Source organism: Elephantulus edwardii, unplaced genomic scaffold, assembly GCF_000299155.1.
Source record: "Elephantulus edwardii isolate Elephantulus edwardi_28Jun2011 unplaced genomic scaffold, EleEdw1.0 scaffold00076, whole genome shotgun sequence".
NCBI classification, from domain to species: domain Eukaryota; kingdom Metazoa; phylum Chordata; class Mammalia; order Macroscelidea; family Macroscelididae; genus Elephantulus; species Elephantulus edwardii.
In genome coordinates, this window is record NW_006399826.1 from 1,445,020 (window position 1) to 1,465,203 (window position 20,184).

The 20,184-nt window shown below is 38.2% G+C and overlaps 1 protein-coding gene across 1 annotated transcript in view; it reads left to right on the forward strand.

Annotated features, from left to right (window-relative positions):
• Positions 1 to 20,184, forward strand: part of ASXL3 (additional sex combs like 3 (Drosophila)) — a 194,355-nt gene that overhangs the window by 36,826 nt on the left and 137,345 nt on the right. Inside the window, exons 2-3 of the mRNA XM_006889225.1 lie at positions 9,104 to 9,212; positions 10,599 to 10,707. Coding sequence (XP_006889287.1) covers positions 9,104 to 9,212; positions 10,599 to 10,707 — 218 coding nt within the window. The remainder of the gene's footprint in view (positions 1 to 9,103; positions 9,213 to 10,598; positions 10,708 to 20,184) is intronic.

Genomic DNA, 20,184 nt, shown 5'->3' on the forward strand with positions numbered 1-20,184 from the left:
AAGGTTAAGTCGAAGTCACATAGCTAGTAAATTACAGAGTCTGCAGTTCAGTCTAGGCTTACTATTCCCACAGTCTGATTCATTGCACACTGATGCTTTTCCTGTGTAGCGGTGGCAGTACTTCATGGTGTGACTTGTATAACTGTAGTGGAAAAATTAGTAGTAACTTTATATGTCCCATATTTACTAGATGTTTATAAACAAAGGCAAGCACTTCACTTCATATTTTAGGTGGATATCTTTAAAAATTATGATGCCAATAATGTACATGCTTTTATTGATATTTACGTAGGGCTTTTTAAAAAATGTCTTTGTGATGTTGGGTCCTGTTGAGTTGATTCTGATTATTTGTGACCTAACATGACAAGTATACCTGCCTCATAAGATTTCTAGGCTGTAGTCTTTCTAGGCAAGGATCTTCAGGTCTTCTCTCCCATAATGGACTTTGAACTCTCAACCTCTCAGCAGCTGAGCACTTGACTATTGTGCTTCTGTTATTATGTGCCTTCTAGTTGACTGTGACTCACAGCGACCCTATGAACAATGAATCTGAAACCTGCCCTCACCAGGAGCTCCTTGTAGACTCTATTTTAGAATAATAGTAAGTCATTTTTGATCCTTGTTATAGTGATTTGGTATTTTTACCTCCATACAAAAATGTCAGTTTGGTGCATTGTGTGTCTGTATGACTCCCTGTAGACTATCTGGTATATATCTTGGTAGTCACTTAAGAGGCAGGTAAAAGATCTGTATTAGAATGTCTATTTATATTCCAAGCGGAATATCTTTCTCTATTACTCAAACCAAACACAGCCACAGGTTAAGATTTGGAGTCTGAAATTGTCTCTAAGTATAACAGTTAAAATTTGTACAATGTATGCTCTTTGACAGTTATTTCTTGCTTCAGTGCCTCTTGCTGATGGAAGAGGGCAAAGAGTACTTTCTAACTTTATATTAGAAACATAGTGAATCTTGAAAGTCACATAACTACTTTTCATGTAGAAATTTACACATTTTCCTTTTGAGTATGGCCTCTTGTTTCAGCTAAAACCTTTTATTAGTGATTTTTTTAAATGGATTCTCTAAAATTTGAGATGCTTTCCCTTTCTTCAGTATCAAATTTCTAAGTTGTTTTCCCTAAAAGGTCTTTATTTTTTAGATTTTTTTTTTTACTGTGTTTGCTTTGTGATGTTGATTAAAATACCCATGTTGCATTATCCCTCTTCCCCCTGCCCCCATGTGGTTCTTTATTCCATCCATCCTTCCTTCTTCACTTTCCTCCCTTCTCAGCATCAACTGTGGGCAAATGGTACTCTTGTGATCTTGTGTGTGATTGTTCCAAGGACTGAGTGCCTCCTGGTGTTTTTTCACCTTACAGATTTGCCTGTCATTTGACCACAAATTGAATCCCAGGTATGGGTTCTCTTTCAAGCTCAAAGTGCTGCTTGAGGCCATAGTCTCTGGGGTTCCCAATCTCCACCACACATGTAAGCCTGATTAGTTACTGTGATCTTGAAATTCTATTCTGCATTTATCTCCTATTCTACTTCAAATTCAAATTCATTGTCCTCATGTTAGAACTGATTTACAGCTGACCTTCCCTTGGATTTCTGAGATTGGAAAACACATGGGATGCAAATCGACATCTAGGTGAGCTGTACAGCTCCTTGGACTTGTGCAGCTGCACTCACTTTTCTCTACCTAAGACTCTCCATGGGGAGCCATTGTAGAGCAGTTAGTCATGGCAACTGGGCACCATCCAGGTCTTTGTTCTCAGGGTCCTGAGGTTGCTTAATTAACACCAAGAAAACAAAAATCCTCACCGTGAGGCCAGTGGACAACATCATAATAGAGGGAGAAAAGACTGATATAGTCAAAGACTTCATCGTGCTTGGACCCACAATCAACAGTCTTGGTACGAGCAGTCAGGAGATCTGGATGTATATGGCATTAGGAAAGGCTGCCATCAGGGACATCCCCAAACTCCAGAAGACCAAAGATGTCATTCTGAAGACTAAGGTTTGACAGGTTCAAACCATAGCCTTTCTCATCACCTGCTACACATCTGAGAGCAGGACAATGAATAAAGACACAGGAAAAGAATGGATACCTTTGAGTAGAGGTGTCAGAGAACAGAGCTAAATATCCCACAGACTGCCAAAAGAACAAACAGATAGGACTTGGAGCAAATGAAACCAGAGTGCCCATTAGAGTCAAGGATGGCAAAGCTTCATCTGACCTACTTTGGGTTGGTTACTTGGAGAGGCTATCCCTTGAACATCATGCGTGGGAAGGTAGAAGGTCAGTGAAAGAGCGGTAGATCCTCAGTGAGATGAATTGTTACTGTGCCTGCAGCAGTGGGTTCAAGTGTGTCATAGAGGAAGGCACAGGATAGGGGAGAATTCAGCTCTATTGTTCACAGAGTCGCTATGAGTTGTTGGCTTGATAGCACTTAACAACAAATCATATGGGAGGACATTGCCCTTCTTTCCCCCACACATCAGCTTATGGACTCAGACTGCCAAAGTAGAGTGGCATTTGGTTTAGCGACACTGTTCCCTGGGAACTCGCCCACCTAAGCTCCCTCTGCTCTCACTAGGACCCTCCATTGTGAGCCCTTTGGGAGCAATTAGCCATAGTAGCTGGGTACCATCTAATTCTTTGGTCTCAGAGTGGTTGACGTTGAAGTTCATGAAGTTGATTAGTACTATGGATTAATGGTTTTCACCTCTCTCTGAGTTTCTTTATTCTTCTCTACACCTTGTAGGTCACTTTTATAGATAATATTTTACTATTCAGATGACATCTTCTTTTCCCAGACATTTTAGAAACCACCTGACTACTGGTAATATTTCTCAAGACTGAAAATTAGTTTGAATTTGATTCCCAGGGTGAATTTTCATCATACTGATAACTAGTACATGGAGTTAGGAGCATTGTGTATTTACATGCGTTTGAGTCCTCCTTTTTACTGGGAAAATTATATTCTTCTTCTCTACAGCTAGGCATGTAATTATTAAATATCTAAATAATGACACAAAAATCCAAGGATACGTTTTTCAATATTAAGAAAAAAATCCCATTTTGTAAAGTGTGACATACAGATTTAAATAGACAAACCTCAAGTAAATTTAATTTACATGTAATGAATACAAAGATCTAGTTTGAGGAAAGAAAACATTACCTCCGTTCCAGAAGACTACATAATTTTCTCTTAAAACAACATCCTTTATAATCCTTGAGATGCTTTCTTTAAGACATAACACTAGAGATTCTTCAAAGGTACTGTTACTATTTTTTTTTTCATATAAATAGAAGATGTTAGTTTATGCTATTATTATGTGGTACAGTATTAGAGAGCTCTGGTGGCCTAGTGATGAGGAATTCCTCTGTAACCCAAAGACATATATTCAGAATACTAGCTGCCCTATAGGAGAATGACAGGCAGTCAACTCCTGTGCAGTACTGTCTTTGAAAACCTTCTGGAAGGTCAGTTATTAGGTGGTCCTGACTCGACAGTACATAATAAGAAGTACAATACCAGTGGAATATTGAAACTTAATAATCACTTGTTAATTAATGAGTTTTTGGGCTTCTGCACTGTAGAATTCTTTTTTAAAAGTCCTCGTATTTGGTAAATGAGACCTAAAAATATGTTTGGAAAAGTAGACTGGCACTGGAAACCTGTATTAAGTAAAATAATAAGATATATTATAATGTGAACTGCATAAATATTGTTAAGCATTAGTGTTTTGTGGAGGAGTTGAGTCTGCGGGCCTCCTTGTAGAAGCCACTCTTCAAGTTAGCTCCTAGCGTCTGATGGCAGTCATGTAAGGGAAGTTTTTGGGGTCATGTTTGATGTGTATTACTGTTCCTACCCCCCCCAAAACAGGTCAGTTGAACTTTTGACCAAGGGTTTAGGCCTACTTAAGGTTGTGTCTTTAAAATCCCATAGAGCCTGAGGGATCATCGGTTTCCTGTACTTAATAACTTGGAGTTGCTGTGATACTGAACACTGTGCCGTAGTCATGTCAAATGCCATAATGGTTACCAATCGTGTACGATGTTTAGAGGAGCTTCCAGATTGATTCAAGTTGGGAAGCAGACGTGGCATCCACTTCCTAAACTACAAGCCTCTGGAAATTCTATAAATGTAGAGAAATTATTTCAGTTATGGAACAGAGTTCAGGTCTTTTGTGCAAGGATCGCTATGAGTATTATTCAACTTGACTACACTTAACAACTACTAAAAGAGACTAATGCTGTTATATCTGGAGGAACATTCTCCCACTTTGCACATCACTCTTTGTCAATGTACTGTATGAAGTAACCTGGGTTTGCTGTGATGCTGAAACTTGTGCCATTGGGGTATCAAATACTGTAATAGTTTCCCAATGTGGACAGTGTTTAGTGGAGCTCCCAGTTGTAAAACTGGTTTGGAAGCAGGAGTGGAATCACTTCCTGAACCACATGCCTCTGGAATCTCTATGAACTTGGAGAAACTATGATAATTAATGAAAGGCATTAGGTCTTTTGTTCATAGAGTTACTGTGAGACATGCTTGACTTGACAGCCAACAACAACAACATAATTGTTTTGCAGACAAAGAACCAGAGGTCCGTGCTTAGGTAATTTTGTCCTGTCTTCCAGTATTCTTCTAGCAGCATTCTCTAGTTACTCTTCCTGGTTTTTAAGAACATTAAAATGGATAGGCTATCCATTTCTCCACTGATTGTTCACTATTTGTAACATTTTTCTGTGTCCATTCAGCAATTTGATGAGATACAGTCATAGTTTTTCTGCATTTCACATAGTGCTGGGGTTCTGCAAAGTGTCTCTGGGGGTTCTTTGATGTCTAGACAGTTTAAATTATGCCTACTCTCCTGCCTCCAGCTTCCACCCCGTTCTGCTTCAGGGGTTGTGGGAAATGAAAACAAACCAGAAGGGTTCCACGACTCTACAGTCTATGGGGAAATACAGAAAAGTAGAATAAGTTGTACATCTACCCAGGCAGGTGTAAAAAGGGCCAAAATATATGGAATTGAAGAAAGGAAAGAATTGAGTGAGGGCGGGGCAGATACTGTTTTGCTTCCTGCATAATTGATAGGCTAATGCATGTGCATTGGGAACTAAATGAAAACATTATAGATAACTTAGGAGAGAGAGACTGGAAATCCCCTTCTGCTTGGCCCCCAGTTCTTTCCTCTCTACAAATCGAACAGCTTGTTGTGTTTTCTGTACATTGATCTATTTTTGAAATGGTAAAATATAGAATTATGAGTTTTTAATCCAAAAACTAACTTTCTTTTATTCCTCTCCTCTTTTTTTTTTGTTTTGTTTCTCCTTATAAATTGGAAAATCGTGGTTCTTCCGAATCATCTTACTAGAAAGTAAGTAGCTTGAATTTTTTTTAAAAATTCTCTTCTTTTGTTAGAACATTAATGTGCTATTATAACTCCATATACAAGGTTTTTAACTTTTTTACTTTATTATTCTGACTGAGATTAGTCTTGACTCAGACTGTAAAGAATAAAAAAAATTAGTAAATTGAAAATAATACATGTTACAGAAGTATTTCTTCTAAGAACATATACTTCTAAAACATGTCATCTTTCATACTCGCAGTTAATCATTGTTTTGAATAAATAGTTGTTCTTAAAACAGGCTCAGCAAGGGTGCTTAGCAGAACTAATTTTTCTGAATATGAAAATACTCCCTCACTCATTGCCATTGAATTGGGGCCGATTTGTAGCTGACAGTCCATCGAGTGTCTGAAATTGTAAATCCTTCAGGAGGAGCTTGCCTTTCTTTCGCCCTCAGAGCCAGCCACTGGTGGATTTGAACTAGCAGTGAACACTTCCTTCTGGTTATCAGCATTATCCTGATAGACTATACCACCATGGTATATAAAAAGAAGAGATTTATACAAACAAGTCTTTCTTCTCAGTAGCTGCTAATTAAAACCTACTGCCATTTAATCATTCTTGTCTCCTGGAGACCCTGTGTGACTGGATGTAACTTGCCCGTAGGGTTTTAAGGCTGTAAATCTTTGTGTAAGCACACTGCTATGCCTTTCTTCCAAGTTGCAACTCGAACAACCTACCTTTTGGTTAACAGTCAGCCACATAACCATATAGCCAAGTAGAAAAAGCTGTCAAAATGTTCTTTTAGGGAACTGGGAAATAAAAACAGCAACACACGTAATAGGAAAGATTTGGAAAAAATATATTTTCCATGTATATTCATCATTGAATAAATTATTTCCCTTTTACTATTCATTTAAATAATTTGATGTTAATTATATTGTTTATTTTAGTAGAAAGTTTTATTTCCTTCTGGAAAGTAATGTAAGCAATATGCTGAAATCTGGGTGACCAGTCAAAGTGATTTGAGATAGAAATTGGACATTTGTATGTAAGATGTTTTAGAATTTTTCAAAAAGGATACTCTGTGTGGTAGTGGTGGTGGTGGGGATGGTGGTATGTGTCATTGAGTCAGAACCTCTGAATAACTGACCTTCCCAGTTGATTTCCAGAGGTTGTAAATTGCATGGGAGGAGACTGCCCATCGTTCTTCTAACAGAGGAGCTGATAGACTCAAACTGCCTGCCTTTGGGTTGGCAATACAACTCCTCACATACTAGGCCACCTGAGCTCTCTAGATGTTGTATAGTCTAAAACAAATTTTATATATATATTTGTTTTGAGAAAATTACAGTAGTTGGTGAGACTTTTGAATGTAATTGTCATGTGATTGTGTATTGTACATTACACATTTTAAGACATTTTTTAAACTTTGATTTTATTGGGTTAATACTATAATTCCATAATATATCCATGTTCAATAGAGCTTATTTTATGAAATGAAGTACTTATATGTATTTGCAGTGAGCATAGCAGTAAATTGGCTACTTAATAGCCACTTTATCTTATACATTTGTCTTCAATTTGCTATACTTCAGGAAGAAAATGTAAATTATAGTGCCTTTAAATAATACTTGCTCAGTAATTTTTAGTTTTCTTTGAAATCTGCATTATACTGTAATGTTCTAAAGCTAAATTCTTAGAATTATGCTTATTAGGATCTTCTGAGTTAAGAGTGTATGAAATATGCTTTTAGGTGGGTAGTTTCATTGTATTTATCTTGTGTCATGTTATATATATTGGATTCCATTTGATGTGTTAACATCTCGCCATGTTGCTGCTGAAAGTCTTCATTTCTGACTGGCATAATCATCACAAACTTTGAATTGTCTGTGGGTTTGTGCAAAATGCAATGGCAAAAATATATTTTATAACTGAAAGTATCACATTTGGCATTATTTAGCTGGGCTTTCTGCACAGAACGACATTTCTGGGACAATGAATATATCTTGCTCTCTAAGTATTCTTGGACTTACTTAAAAATCCTTTGTGAGGAATGATAATGAAATGAGGTTTATAAGCCTGTCGGAGTTTCATGAGGATAGAGCTAACGTAAGCACACCACACTATTAGCATTGTACTTCAGTGTTACAACTGCATTGTGCTGTGACTGAATTTCTCCAAGGGCTCTTGTTTCCTGTCAAGCCCAATGGAATCTTATTTATGTGTTGGCACAGAGCAGTTGCTCCCTAAAATAATCGTGTCCTTATTATTATGATGCTTGTAAACTTTTATGACCATGAGATAGGGATATATATACATACATACATATATATACACACACACATATACATATACATACATACATATACTGACTTGCTATTAAATATTTTCTGGAAACAATACATTTCACTCCCCCCACCCCCCGTGGAATTGATGATATACTGAGAAAAAAAAATTTATTTTTAATTGTGAGAAAGAGATTTTTTATCTTGGCTTGTATAAAATTTTTAAGCTAAAAAAAAATTAAAAAAAAATTTTAAGCTAGTAGCCAAGTAACCATTCTGACCCAAAAATATAAATAACCTGGTGAGCCTCACAGCCTGAAGGCTCTCATACCCTAGAATATTTCTGTTAAATATGCAAAACCCATGGGAGGCAGGTGGGGAGCACGGAGTGAGGTCTCTAATCAATATTAGCTTGACTAATCATTGATCTTTCTGAATATTAGGATTATAAGTATATATGGAAACTTATAATTAAGTAAAAACAATAAACCTAACCATTTAAAAATAGTAGTTTGGAGGAAAAACATGAACAAGAGTAAAAAACCTACCACAGGAAATACATAAACATTATACGTTTAAGAGACATCTTTCCAAGTTTCTGAATGCAGTGCAGTAATGTTTGCATCTATGTGTCTTGATAGTTTCAGGCATCTATTGAATACTGCTTGATTTATTTTTGAAAGAAAAGCTATGATTTCATGATTCTGCCACTTCTGTTTTTACTAGAGAACATAATTATTAGCTGGGCAGCAGTCCCAAATAATATTACGTATGTGCGCGCGCGCGCGCGTGTGTGTGTGTGTGTGTGTGTGTGTGTGTGTGTATAAATTTGTCATATCTGAGAAAAGGGTGTTACTGACAGAACTGCACCAGAGGCATAAATACAGAAATAGATTCTCATGTGCCCATGTGAAAAAGGCAGTCCTGAGAGTAACTTAAATACTTGTAATTTCAAATCAGTTTCTTCCCCAGTTTCTTATTATTCTTTTGTTAACTTTCCAGCCTATAGCATGGGGCTGTCCTTGAACTTGGGTGTTTTGATCATTCAAGTGCAACCATCAAGTTGTCTGTAATATTTAAAAACTGAGGCTTCCTGGTGCTATTTGTAAAGCAATTCCACTTAAATGATGGGCTTTGGTTTCTTGAAAATACAGTGTTGGTTGCTTTATGAATAAAGGAGAAATTTTAATTCAGGAGACTTTTTTTTTGCCTGAGGCCTTTAAGACAGATGCATCTGATTAACTTTGGCAAAACTAGACTGGCCCGTTATTGTAATGTAGATGTTTTTGGGGTTGGGAGGATAGTTTGAAAAGGCAAGCAAGAGTTTTGGGATTTTGTTGGGTTGTTTTTTGTTGGGTTTTTTTTTCTCCCCCCAAAAGAGGCTTAAGAGAACAGCTTTGCCACAGCAACTCCTTCTCAGACTGCTTCATCTTTGCACACTTTATTTTCCAGTGGAACCTCTCCATTAGCCTGCCTGAATGCAATGCTTCACACTAACACTCGAATAGGGGATGGAACCTTCTTCAAAATCCCTGGAAAGTCAGGCCTCTATGCGCTCAAAGTAAGTAACATTGTTCTGCATCTTATGACTGTTAAATTGTTACTGTCTTTCATACATTGTTTTAGCTAGGTGAAGATAAACACTGTGAGATTTGGGAATTATATTTTTTTTTTTTTTCGGGAATGACCCCACGTGCATTTGAAATGTTTTCATATGACTTACAACCGATTTCATAGTAAGAATATACAATGACATATTTCCTTTTTTTTTTTTTTCTTTAAAGAGAGCATAACTGTGCTCTCATCCTGACAGATGGCAGTGGGGGTTAGTTGTGGCTTCTGACACAGGCAGAAAGGCTCATGGATTGTCAGCCTAAAACTTAAGATGATCGTATTTGCTCTCAGTTTGACTTACTGACGCTTAGTTGAAACACAAGCTTTATTGCGTGTATATCTCTCATATTTTCTGAAAGAGAGTCAATTCATTCTTTTGAGAAAGCATTCTGATTTAAATCAGGTATTCAGTTTTAAAACCAGCAATGATCTCAAGGAAGTTTTACAATGAATGCCTGCATGTTGCATGAGAATAGAGAACAAAATTGATAACCTCAAACCAGGTTAGGTAGGGTGGTCTTCACGTCTGTTCTTCACTGGGTCACTATGAGTCGTGGGCAACTCAGTGGCACCTAACAACTACAGCGACCCTTCAGGTAACTGAGGCTTAGATATTTTAATAAAATGTCATTTTCCTTTTCTTTAATTCTTCATTTCACCTGAGATTGGGAATACCATCTCAAATGGAAAATTTCAGGATAGGAGAGATGTTTATGTTTGCCAAATGGTTGCATAGGTTACAAGTGACTCTGCTGTAGAATTTTCTTATAGATTAAAAAAAATATATACCTTAATGAGTTATGTATTATATTTAAAATTTATTCGTTTCCATTGAGAATATATTCTTTTTTAAGTCAAGAGGTAGGCCTAGTGATGAACCAGAGGTTCTTTGCCTTTGAATCTCATTCCTGTGTGTGTTTCAGAAATCAATAGAAATTAAATGAAGGTACTTGTAGTAGCTCAGTTGATTTTTTAAAAGCTACTTTGGTATTTAATATACTTTAAAAAGTTCTAACGTATGAAGACAATTTCTTACACAAGGGTGAATGTAGAAATGAGGAAATGAAAGCAACAAATGCCACAAAAAACCCTTTTCTTTTGATACATATTTTTAAAGATTTTTTTTTCTTTTCGAAAAAATAACATCAGCAGTACAAATCTTCTGCTCCCAGTCCAGCCCACCCTCTCTCAAGGGATGTTTTGCATTAAAACATAAATTATTACTGAAAATTGAAATCAACTGTGGTGATACCTTAGGGTTCTGAAAGTGTTTTGTATGTTTATAGTTGCTAAATGCTTTTTCGTAAATCGTCCTTTTGTTCCAATGATGTAGAAAGAAGAGTCATCATGCCCAGCTGATGGAACGTTGGATTTAGGCTGTGAGTCTGAATTAGATGGCACAGAAATGGCTGAGGCAAATGCTAATGGAGAGGAAAATGGAGGTAGGTGGGACGAATCTCAAGATGTGAAAACCCTTAGGCTCTTAAACCTTAGCTTGAGGTCTAATAATTCACTAAGTGAATCCCCCACCATATAGAAATCTCTCCTAGGTTTTTTACCATGTACGTGGATTTATTTTCCAATAGTTTGATTCATGGAGTTTTTACTTTGAAATAAGTGTGATGTTTCTTCTTATTTTGATTCTTCTTTTTTTAAAATGTTGTGCTGGATGGTTTTCTTGTGGGTTACTAGGACCAGTGTATTTGTCTACAGAGTGAATAGTTATTTGGGCTATCTCATGGTTTTATTTTATTCGATGATTGTGAATCCTAACATTTAATTTCTGATCATGTGCCATTTCTTCCTGTAGTAATGCCTGTTTTGTAATTTATAAATTAAGCTTAGGCTGCCATTTCTGACCCCAATACAAGAGACCAACAAAATATGTTAAACACCTTTGAAAAGTGAATGGCCCTTTACAGTCTAAGGGAGTCACAGTCTATCACAATTCTCTTTTTGGTCATTTGTTTTGATGATTCTAAACACATTGACCTTGTGATTCTCTTGGGGTATATAACTTAAGTACCATCATTTTGCAGATCTCAGTATCATGAAGTAGCTCTGCATTTTTTTTTTTTCACACTTACGGAAATCCCACAAGTAGACGTTTATCGTTATTTGAGAAACATAATGCTGTGAGGCTGAACACTGTGACACTGATGTGTCAAAGGAGTTAATGGCTGGCTACCAAATGCAGACAGACAGTGGGGTGGAGCTCCCCAATTAAAACAAGCTTGGAAGGAGGAGTGGCATCCACTTCCATAATAGCTTGCCTCCAGAAACCCTATGAACCTGGAGAGAGGATGAAAGGCACCTAAGCATTGAGGACTCTCCTTCATAGGCTCTCTATGAGTCGCCTGCGACTCAATGGCACTTGACAACAACAACAATGTGTTTTTATATGCCCCATTGGAGACCTCAGGTGGCATAGCATTTGGGGAGTTTCCTTACTAAGCCAAAGTCACTGCCTTTCTGCTAGTGTGACTCTACCAGTGGCTTTTGTGGGAGAAAAATGGACAGTCTCCTGAGACTGAAACTATTCCTGAGACTACTGAAGAGTCAGCGATGTGTTTGTTCCTGCTTAAAAGCAATGAGTGTGAGCTTTGAGTTAGACCAGTTGCTGATGCATCAATTCTTGCTCCTAGAGCCTCTGTGGGGCAGAGTAGAGCTACCCCATTGGCTGTCTAATGATGGACATTTTTACAGAAGGAGACCAGCTCTTCTTTCTCCCACAGCGCAAGTGTGGGTTCAAACTTCTGATGTTTTGGTTAGCAGCCATGTGCTTACATGTAGCCAGACTTCCTAGAAGATTAATAGAAGTCTGTGATTCAGTGACTGAGATAATCGGGATGGGAGTGTCAGAGACAGTGCGATTGGCACAGGACAGACCAGAGTTTAGGGCTGTTGTACATAGGGTCACTATGCGTCGCAAGCGACTCGACGGCACATAACAACAGCAACAACAAATTATCTTCAGACAAATCAACCTCTAAGGATCCTTGTGTAAATATCATATTTAATTATAGCCCAAAGCCACTCATTTTCTTAACGATTGTAGAAGTTCCTTCGTATTCTGTGTGCATGCTGAGTGGACATTCCTGCCCTTTAAATTGTGTTTTCTGATAGGCCCCAAGAGATTGATAATGCTTCAGTTCCCATATAATCAGCAACAGAGGTTATGAATATGGTACAGGAAACAGATTCTTGTGGTAGTGAGATGACTGCAGACTTTTGCTTTGTATACAGTTTTAAATGGTTTCCATTTGACTTGATATTCTTGGACTTCTTTTTTTATTTTAAATTTATTTTAATGAAAGTTTACAGAATTTGGATTTCAAATCATTCATTATTGTACTTTATTCCCTGCCCACCCCTCCTTCCCAATTCACTTTGCTTTTTGAAAAGTAAAAGAAAAAAAATTCTTTCTTTGTAATTCAGTCTCTCCCCAAAAGTCCACTCCACTGTGCTACCATCATTCTGGACTCCTGTCATGACAATAATTCTTAATCACATATCCCTTTTAAACAGTTCTCTCCCTCTTCTGTTTCAGTGCAGTATACATTATTTATCCCATCTTTCTCAGTCTCCCTCCAACCCCTATATCAGTCCTCTTTTATAACACTGGCATTATGCCGTATTTGTCTTTTTGTGACTGAGATATTTCAGTCAGCATAGTGTCCTCCAGGGTCACCCATTTTGTCTAATATTTCATGAATTCCTTGTTTTTTCAATGCAGCGTCATATTCCCTTGTGTGAATATACCAGAGCTTCTTGATCCATTCGTTTGTTGATGGGCACTTGGATTGTTTCCAATTCTTTGCTATTGTGAACAGAGCCTAAATAAACAGAGGTGTGCATATATCTGTTTGGGTGACAGTTATGGTTTATTTAGGGTATATTCCCCATTAGGACTTTTTGAAAACTCAAACCACTAGCTCCTTCCATTGTTGGGGTAGTACTAGTAAGGCTGGTAACCTATGAATGTTGACCAGCCCTGTTGACTTAGATAATACGACAGTAATGCTTGACAGTGTCTGGCTGTTGGGGAGGCCTGGTCAGTGGATGTACTTTTCTCCCTCATTAGGATGAAGGAGAATCATGTTGGGGTCACTGCTGTCATTTTAATGCCTTCTTGTGTGGATGCTTTTTCTCTTTATTTCCTGTCAACATGTGGATTTGAGCTTCTACTGTGTTGTGTGTTCGGGGTGTTATATTTATAGCAATAAATAATAAGAATAAATCTGCTGTGGTGTTTATGCTTTTTAAGAGAGAGGAAATAGCAATATTAACAAACTCAAAAACTTCTCTGTCTTCTCATTGGTTCTAACTCATGGTGACCGCTCTATTGGGTATCTGACACTGTTTTATCGTTCTTGAAGGAGCCTGCCTTATCATTCTGGAAGATCCAAATTCAAGGGGAGGGAGTGACTGGCAGATCCAACTGCCCACCTTTTCAAGAGAGGTTCAGCAGGTAACCTATTTTGTCACAAAGCCTCCTGAGCACAATAAATAGGAAATATTTCTAGCCTGTTAAGGAGCCCTGGTGATGTTGCATTGGGATGCTAACCAATAGGTGGATAACTTGACTAAAGCAGCTAGTCCTTGAAAGATAGGACATCTTCTTTCATAAAGGATTATGGGAATCTAATGGAAGGTTAGTGTGAATTGGAGCCAGTTCCTCAACAGTTGGTGTGGTTTTGGTATAAAGGTTGCTGGGTGGTGTACGCAGTTTGCTCTGCCTTGCTAACCTAAAGATTCATGGTTCAAATCTACTTCTATGTGATTACAGCCAGCAAAACCCTATAGAGCATAGGCATAGTCTGAAACCTGTGAGTTTACAATGAGATGAATCCGTTTGATGATAACAAACACTGGTTTATAGCCTAGTATGTGATGGAGAGTTCTTTTGAACAAAATAAGTGAAATGAGAAGGTTATGAATGTAATAGAGGTTGTCATTTGATGAAAGACTCAAAGGAAATGAAAGAAGAATTTTGAAGGGTAAAATAAATAGTTCAGTTAGAGGGAACAGTAAAGCAGGAGAATGATTAAGTGTTCTAGAAACAGCAGGTGTTTGTGGAAGGTCAGGGTGAACAAGAGAGAAGCATGCAAGGTGAGATACAAGGTCTTGAGCACTATAATGGATAGGGCTTTAATAGTTCAACCATTACAGAGTTTTGGAATGAAGACATCCAGTGATCTGGCTTATATTTCAGTAGGGTGATCAAGGAAAATAGGGATAAAAATACAAAAACAGGAGGCCAGTTAAGAAACTGTTTCTATACTCTAAGTGAGAGGAATAATATACAGGAATCCGATAGATGTGGTAAAGAGTTGATGAGGAGCTCAATATCAGCAGTTAAAAGAAGACCATGGGATGGCTGTGGAACAGAACATCACTTATTCATATGCAAGTTCAAGTTAAAACAGGTCCACAAGATCCAAATATAACCTTGAGTTTATCCCACCTATATTTAAAGACCTTCTCAAGAATAGACTTAAGGATTTGAACACTAATGACCCGAGGCACCTGCTGTGGGATGACATCAAGACCATCATCCATGAGGAAAGCATAAGGTTTTAACAAAGACAAAGAACAAAGAAAAGACAAAAATGGATGTCAGAAGAGACTCAGAAAATTGCACTAGAACATCAAAAGGCCATAACAGTGAAGACATGTTGAAGTAAGAGCTAAAGATTTAAAAGGCAGCTCAAGAAGACAAAGGAAAGGATTAGACTGAAATATGCAAAGATCTGGTTTCAGAAAACAAGACAGAACGCTCTCAGCATTTCTCAAGCGGAAAGAATGGAAGAGTAAAATGCAAGCCTCCTGTTCCAGCAAGGAAGGATTCTATGAGCAAAAGATTAAATGATTCAGGAGGCATCAAAAGAAAATCGAAAGAATGCACAGAATTCCATTACCAAAAAGAATTGGTGACTATGGACTCATTTCAAGAATTTGCATATGACAAAGAATCAATGGTGAAACTGAAGGAAGAAATAAAAATGGCACTGAAGGCATTATAAAAAAAATAAATAAGGGCCCAGGACTTGATAGAATATCAGTTAAAGTCTTTCAGCAAACAAATGCAGCCCTACATGTACTGAACTACCCAATGCTAAAAAATTTGAAAGACCAAGTGACCCAAAGAGATCCATATTTGTCCTAATTCTAAAAAGGTGATCCAAGAGACTGGGGAAATTACCCAACAATATTATTAATATCTTATGCAAGAAAAATAATATTTCAAATAATTTTTAAAATACTGGAAGAATACATAAAGAATTGCCAGAAATTTAAGCTGCATTTAGAAGGTGCTGTGACATGATGAATATCATTGCTGATACCACATCGATCTTAGCTAAAAGCAGGAAAAAAAATAGAAAGATGCTTACTTGAGTTTTATTAACTATGCAAAGGTATTTTATTGTGTAGATCTTAAAAAATGGTAATAACCTTGAAGTGAGTGGGGTTCCACAACACTTAATTATGTTCATGCAAAACAAATACATAGATCAAGAAGCAGTTATCCAAACAGAGTAAGCGAACACTGCATGGTTGAAAATCAGGAAAGGTGTACATTAAGGCTGTATTCTTTCTCCATACCTGTTCAGTCTGTATGCTTAGCAAATAATCTGAGAAGGTAGATTATATGAAATAAAGAATATGGTTGGTGTTCTAGAGGAAGACTGAACAAATACCTGCATTATGCAGTTGACACAGCCTTGCTTGCAAACAGTGAAGACTTGAAACATTTCCTATAGTCTTCAAGATGGAGTAAATCTCAACATCAAGAAAAAAGTTCTCACTACTGAACCAGTAGGCAACATCATGAGTCAAGAAAGATAGAAGTTGTTGCAAAGCTTACTTCTTTCCAAATTCTTTGGGTAGTTCTATCTTATAGCATTGACATAATTCATTTGACTTAGTTGTTGTTATGTGCTGTTGAGTCACCTGTGACTAATAGTGACACCGAACCACTGAAACCTGCTCAATCCTCTGCCAATCTTTCTGTCTCCAACCCACCTAACTGCAATATCCCAGTCACTGAATCAATCCATCCCATTGAGGGTCATCTTATGCTGTTCCTCCACCCTCCCAAGCATGATGTCCCTCGCTAAGGACTCCCGCCTTGCAGCATGTTCAGATTTTGTCAAATGAAGCTTCAGAATCCTTTCTTCCAAGTAGCAGCCTGGTCTTACCCTATCTAGGATGAACTTGTTCTCCTAGCAGTCCATGATATATTCAACACTCTTCTCCAGCACTGCAGCTCAAAGGCATCAATTCTCCTTCTATTATCCCTAATCACTGTCCAGCTTTCCAATGCATAGCAAGTAATTGCAAAGATCATGACCTGAATCAGGTGCACCTTGTTGTTGTTGTTGTTATGTGCCATTGAGTGTCGCTTGTGACTCATAGCGACCCTATGTACAACAGCCCTAAACTCTGCTCTGTCCTGTGCCAATCACACCATCTCTGATACACCCATCCCAATTACCCCAGTTACTGAATCAGTCTGCCTCACAGAGGGCCTTCCTCTCCTGCACTGTCCCTCCACCCTACCAAGCATGATGTCCCTCTCCAAGGACCTGTCCCTCTTTGCAACATGTCCAGAGTATGTTTGTACATAGGGTTTTTGGAGGCCTGCTATTTCAGAAGTGGATGGCCAATCCTTCTTCCTAGTCTGTCTTAATCTGAATGTTCAGATTTAGAGAAGTATCAGACAGACCAGCATTTTAAAGAAAAGTGAAAGATATGTACCTTATTGTGGAGTTAACCATTTCTATCAGTGTTGTCCCTGCCCTTGGCACATGTGTCTTTACCCACTTATTTCCCTGTTCCACCACCCACCAGGATACCCATCCACTTCTGCCTACTCCCTTTAACATCCTAACACCCAATAAAAATAACACGTTTACTTCCAGACACTGTGGTTCTAGAGGGGTGGTGTTGTTGGTTGCTGTTGAATCAAAGATAACTCTTAACAACCCATGAACAACTTACCTGAACCCTGCCCTACCCTGTGCCCTCCTCATCATTTCCAACACACTGGAACCCATTGCTGAAGTCACTGTGTCAATCCATCTCATTGGAGACCTTTCTCTATTTTACTGACTCTCTATTTTTCAAAGCATTATGTCCCTTTCCAAGGAATAGCCTTGCCTGCCTCAAAGTCCAAAGTATTAAATATGAAGCTTTGCCATTAAGGAGCACTCTGGGTACACCTTTTCCAAGATATATCTGTTACAACTTGATTGTGAGGGATCCAGGGGAAGCAGTACTTGGAGGTTTGTGGATCAACATGGAAAAGGAGTATAAATGGAAGAGATTGGGAATTTTGCTAAGGACTAAACTCAGGTTCCAGAGAAAATAATAGAAGAGTTTTGGTAGCTGAGAAGTGGTGATTGGGGAGGAGAACAGTTATTCAGCAATTAAATTAGGGATTGAATATGTATGCTGTGTTTATCTGAATTGTGAATGGGTACTTCATAAAATGACACATAATCACACATATTCAGCTAATGTGACCAAAATTAGATTTCCTGGCCTCTTCTTTGAAGTTGCATTAGGGAAATTGCTTTGGAGAGTCATTGGAAGAATGGTAAATAGTTTATTTCCTTGAGTATCCCCTAACTTGCCCACTTTGTATCTTATAGCAACCACAGTTGCTTCTTGTAGGACAAGTATATTTCCTATCCATTTAAGTATGTACCCTATTCATAACCTCAGGATATAACCTGTCAATCCAAGTTTAGGGTGTATTTCGAATCCTAGAGCTCTAACATGTATTGAGTGTTTACAGTATTTGATCTTTGTAAGCAGTATCAAGAAAACAAAAATTATCACCAATGGGCCGATTGGCAGCATCATAATGGATGGTGTAGAAATTGAGATTGTTCACAGTTTTGCTTTGCTTGGATCCACAGTCAACACTTTGGAAGCAGCAGCCAGGAAATTAAAAGATGTATTGCGATGGAAAGTCTGTGGTTAGAGACCTCTGTAAAGTGCTGAAGTGCCAAGATGTTGGTCTGAAGACTAAGGTGCGCCTGATACATGCCGTGGTCTTTGCAGTCACTTGCTATGCATCAGAGAGCTGTGGTGTTGGAGAAGAGTATTGAATATACCATTGACTGCTAGGAAAACAAGCAGGTTTATCCTGGAGAGGGTGAAGCCAGGCTGCTCTTTGGAGGCAAGGATTCTGAAGTTTTGTCTGACATACTTTGGACATGTTGTAAGGAGGGACCAGTCCTTGGAGAGGGATGTCATGCTTGGGAGGGTGGGGGGACAGTGCAGGAGAGGAAGACCCTTGATGAGATGGATTGATTGATTCACTGGAGTAATGGGGATAGGCGTGTCAGAGACAATAGGATTGGCACAGGATAGGGCAGAGTTTAGGGCTGTTGTGCATAGGGTCGCTATGAGTCACAGGCGACTCGATGGCACAAAACAACAACAAGCTGTTTATGTATGCACTCTTCAGTCTTCCCGACAGTCTTGTAAGAGGAACAATACTCATGTGGTGGTTCAGTGCTGCTGAGCCACCTCCAACTCAGTGAGTTCATGCAGTTGAGTAGAAGTGGCCCAAAAGGTTTTCTTGGTGGTAGATTTAATGGAAAAGAGTTTTTGTGATATTCGTGCGTTACATGTTGCTCTGCTAACCAAAAAAGGTCTGAAGTTGGAACCCACCAATTGCTCCTTAAGAGGAAGATGAACAGTGTTTCGCCCTAAGGACTTATAGCCTGAGAATCTGATGGAGGGTCTTTGAATTAGAATCGATTTAGGGACGACAGTAGCCTTTTTTAGTCTTAATGCAAAGGAGCTCCAATAGCATGGTTGTTAAGTGCTTGGTTCTTAACCAAAGAGATGGTAATTTTTATTTGAACCTCCTTGCTGCTCTTTGGTAGAAAAATGTGATAGTCTGCTTCCATAAGCATTGTTGTTGTTCTTTGCCACTGAGTTAGAAGCAATTTACAGCTAACTTTCTAGTGCTCTTTCAGAGGCTAAAAATTTCACAGCAGATTAGCCTGTCTTTCTCCAGTGGAGAAACTTGTGGATTAGAATTTCTTGCTTTTAGGTTGACAATGCAGCTTCTTACCCTGTAGGCCAGTCAGTCTTCCTCCATAAGGATGGAAGCCTTGGGAAACCCCAGGGGTCAATTCTGCTCAGTCCTAGAGCATCTCTATGAGTTGAAATGAACTGGACAACGATCCATTTAATTCGAGATTGAAATCTTAATTGCAGGAGACTGCCACGTCTTGTTCCTATGCCGCTGTTCAGTGAACTTGAACCTCTATCACTTAGAAGCCAAGTGCTTAAGTATTTGTAGCGATGAGGCTCCTTAGTGTTTTGAAATATTTTTTTTTTAAATAGAAGATTGAAATTTACAGAAGTTAAGCATCTCAGCCAAGTTGCACAGCCAGTTTGACTGACACTAAAGGCCAGACTCTAACCATTTTGATATTTTGCCTGGAGTCAGGAGGAACAATTATTAGCTAAGAGTCACAGGAACAATTTGCCTCTCCCATGTTTGTCCAAAACTCACCTGATTATACATTTAAGAATTTGAGGAAATCCTGGAGTATCCAAATTAAGGCGTGGCAAAGCTCATAATTTCTTGGAAATCAGCAATAAATTCCATAAAAGTTAATGAGATTAGACAATTTTCTAATACTTAGTGGAACCACAAGTTAGAATGAATATCATTTCTTTTTAGCTATACAAAATCATGTTGGAAATTGAAACTCTATTCAGACAGGAGACGTTGGTTAGGAGAAAAGAATGAAAGAGAGGGAGGGGAGAGTGTTAAGAAAAAGAATGGGAGAAGGGGGGGAGATATGAGGAAGGTGAAGAGGAAGTTGGAGACAGATGATAGAAGATGTGCCATCTGTGTTTTTTTATCTTTATCTCCCATAATTTCT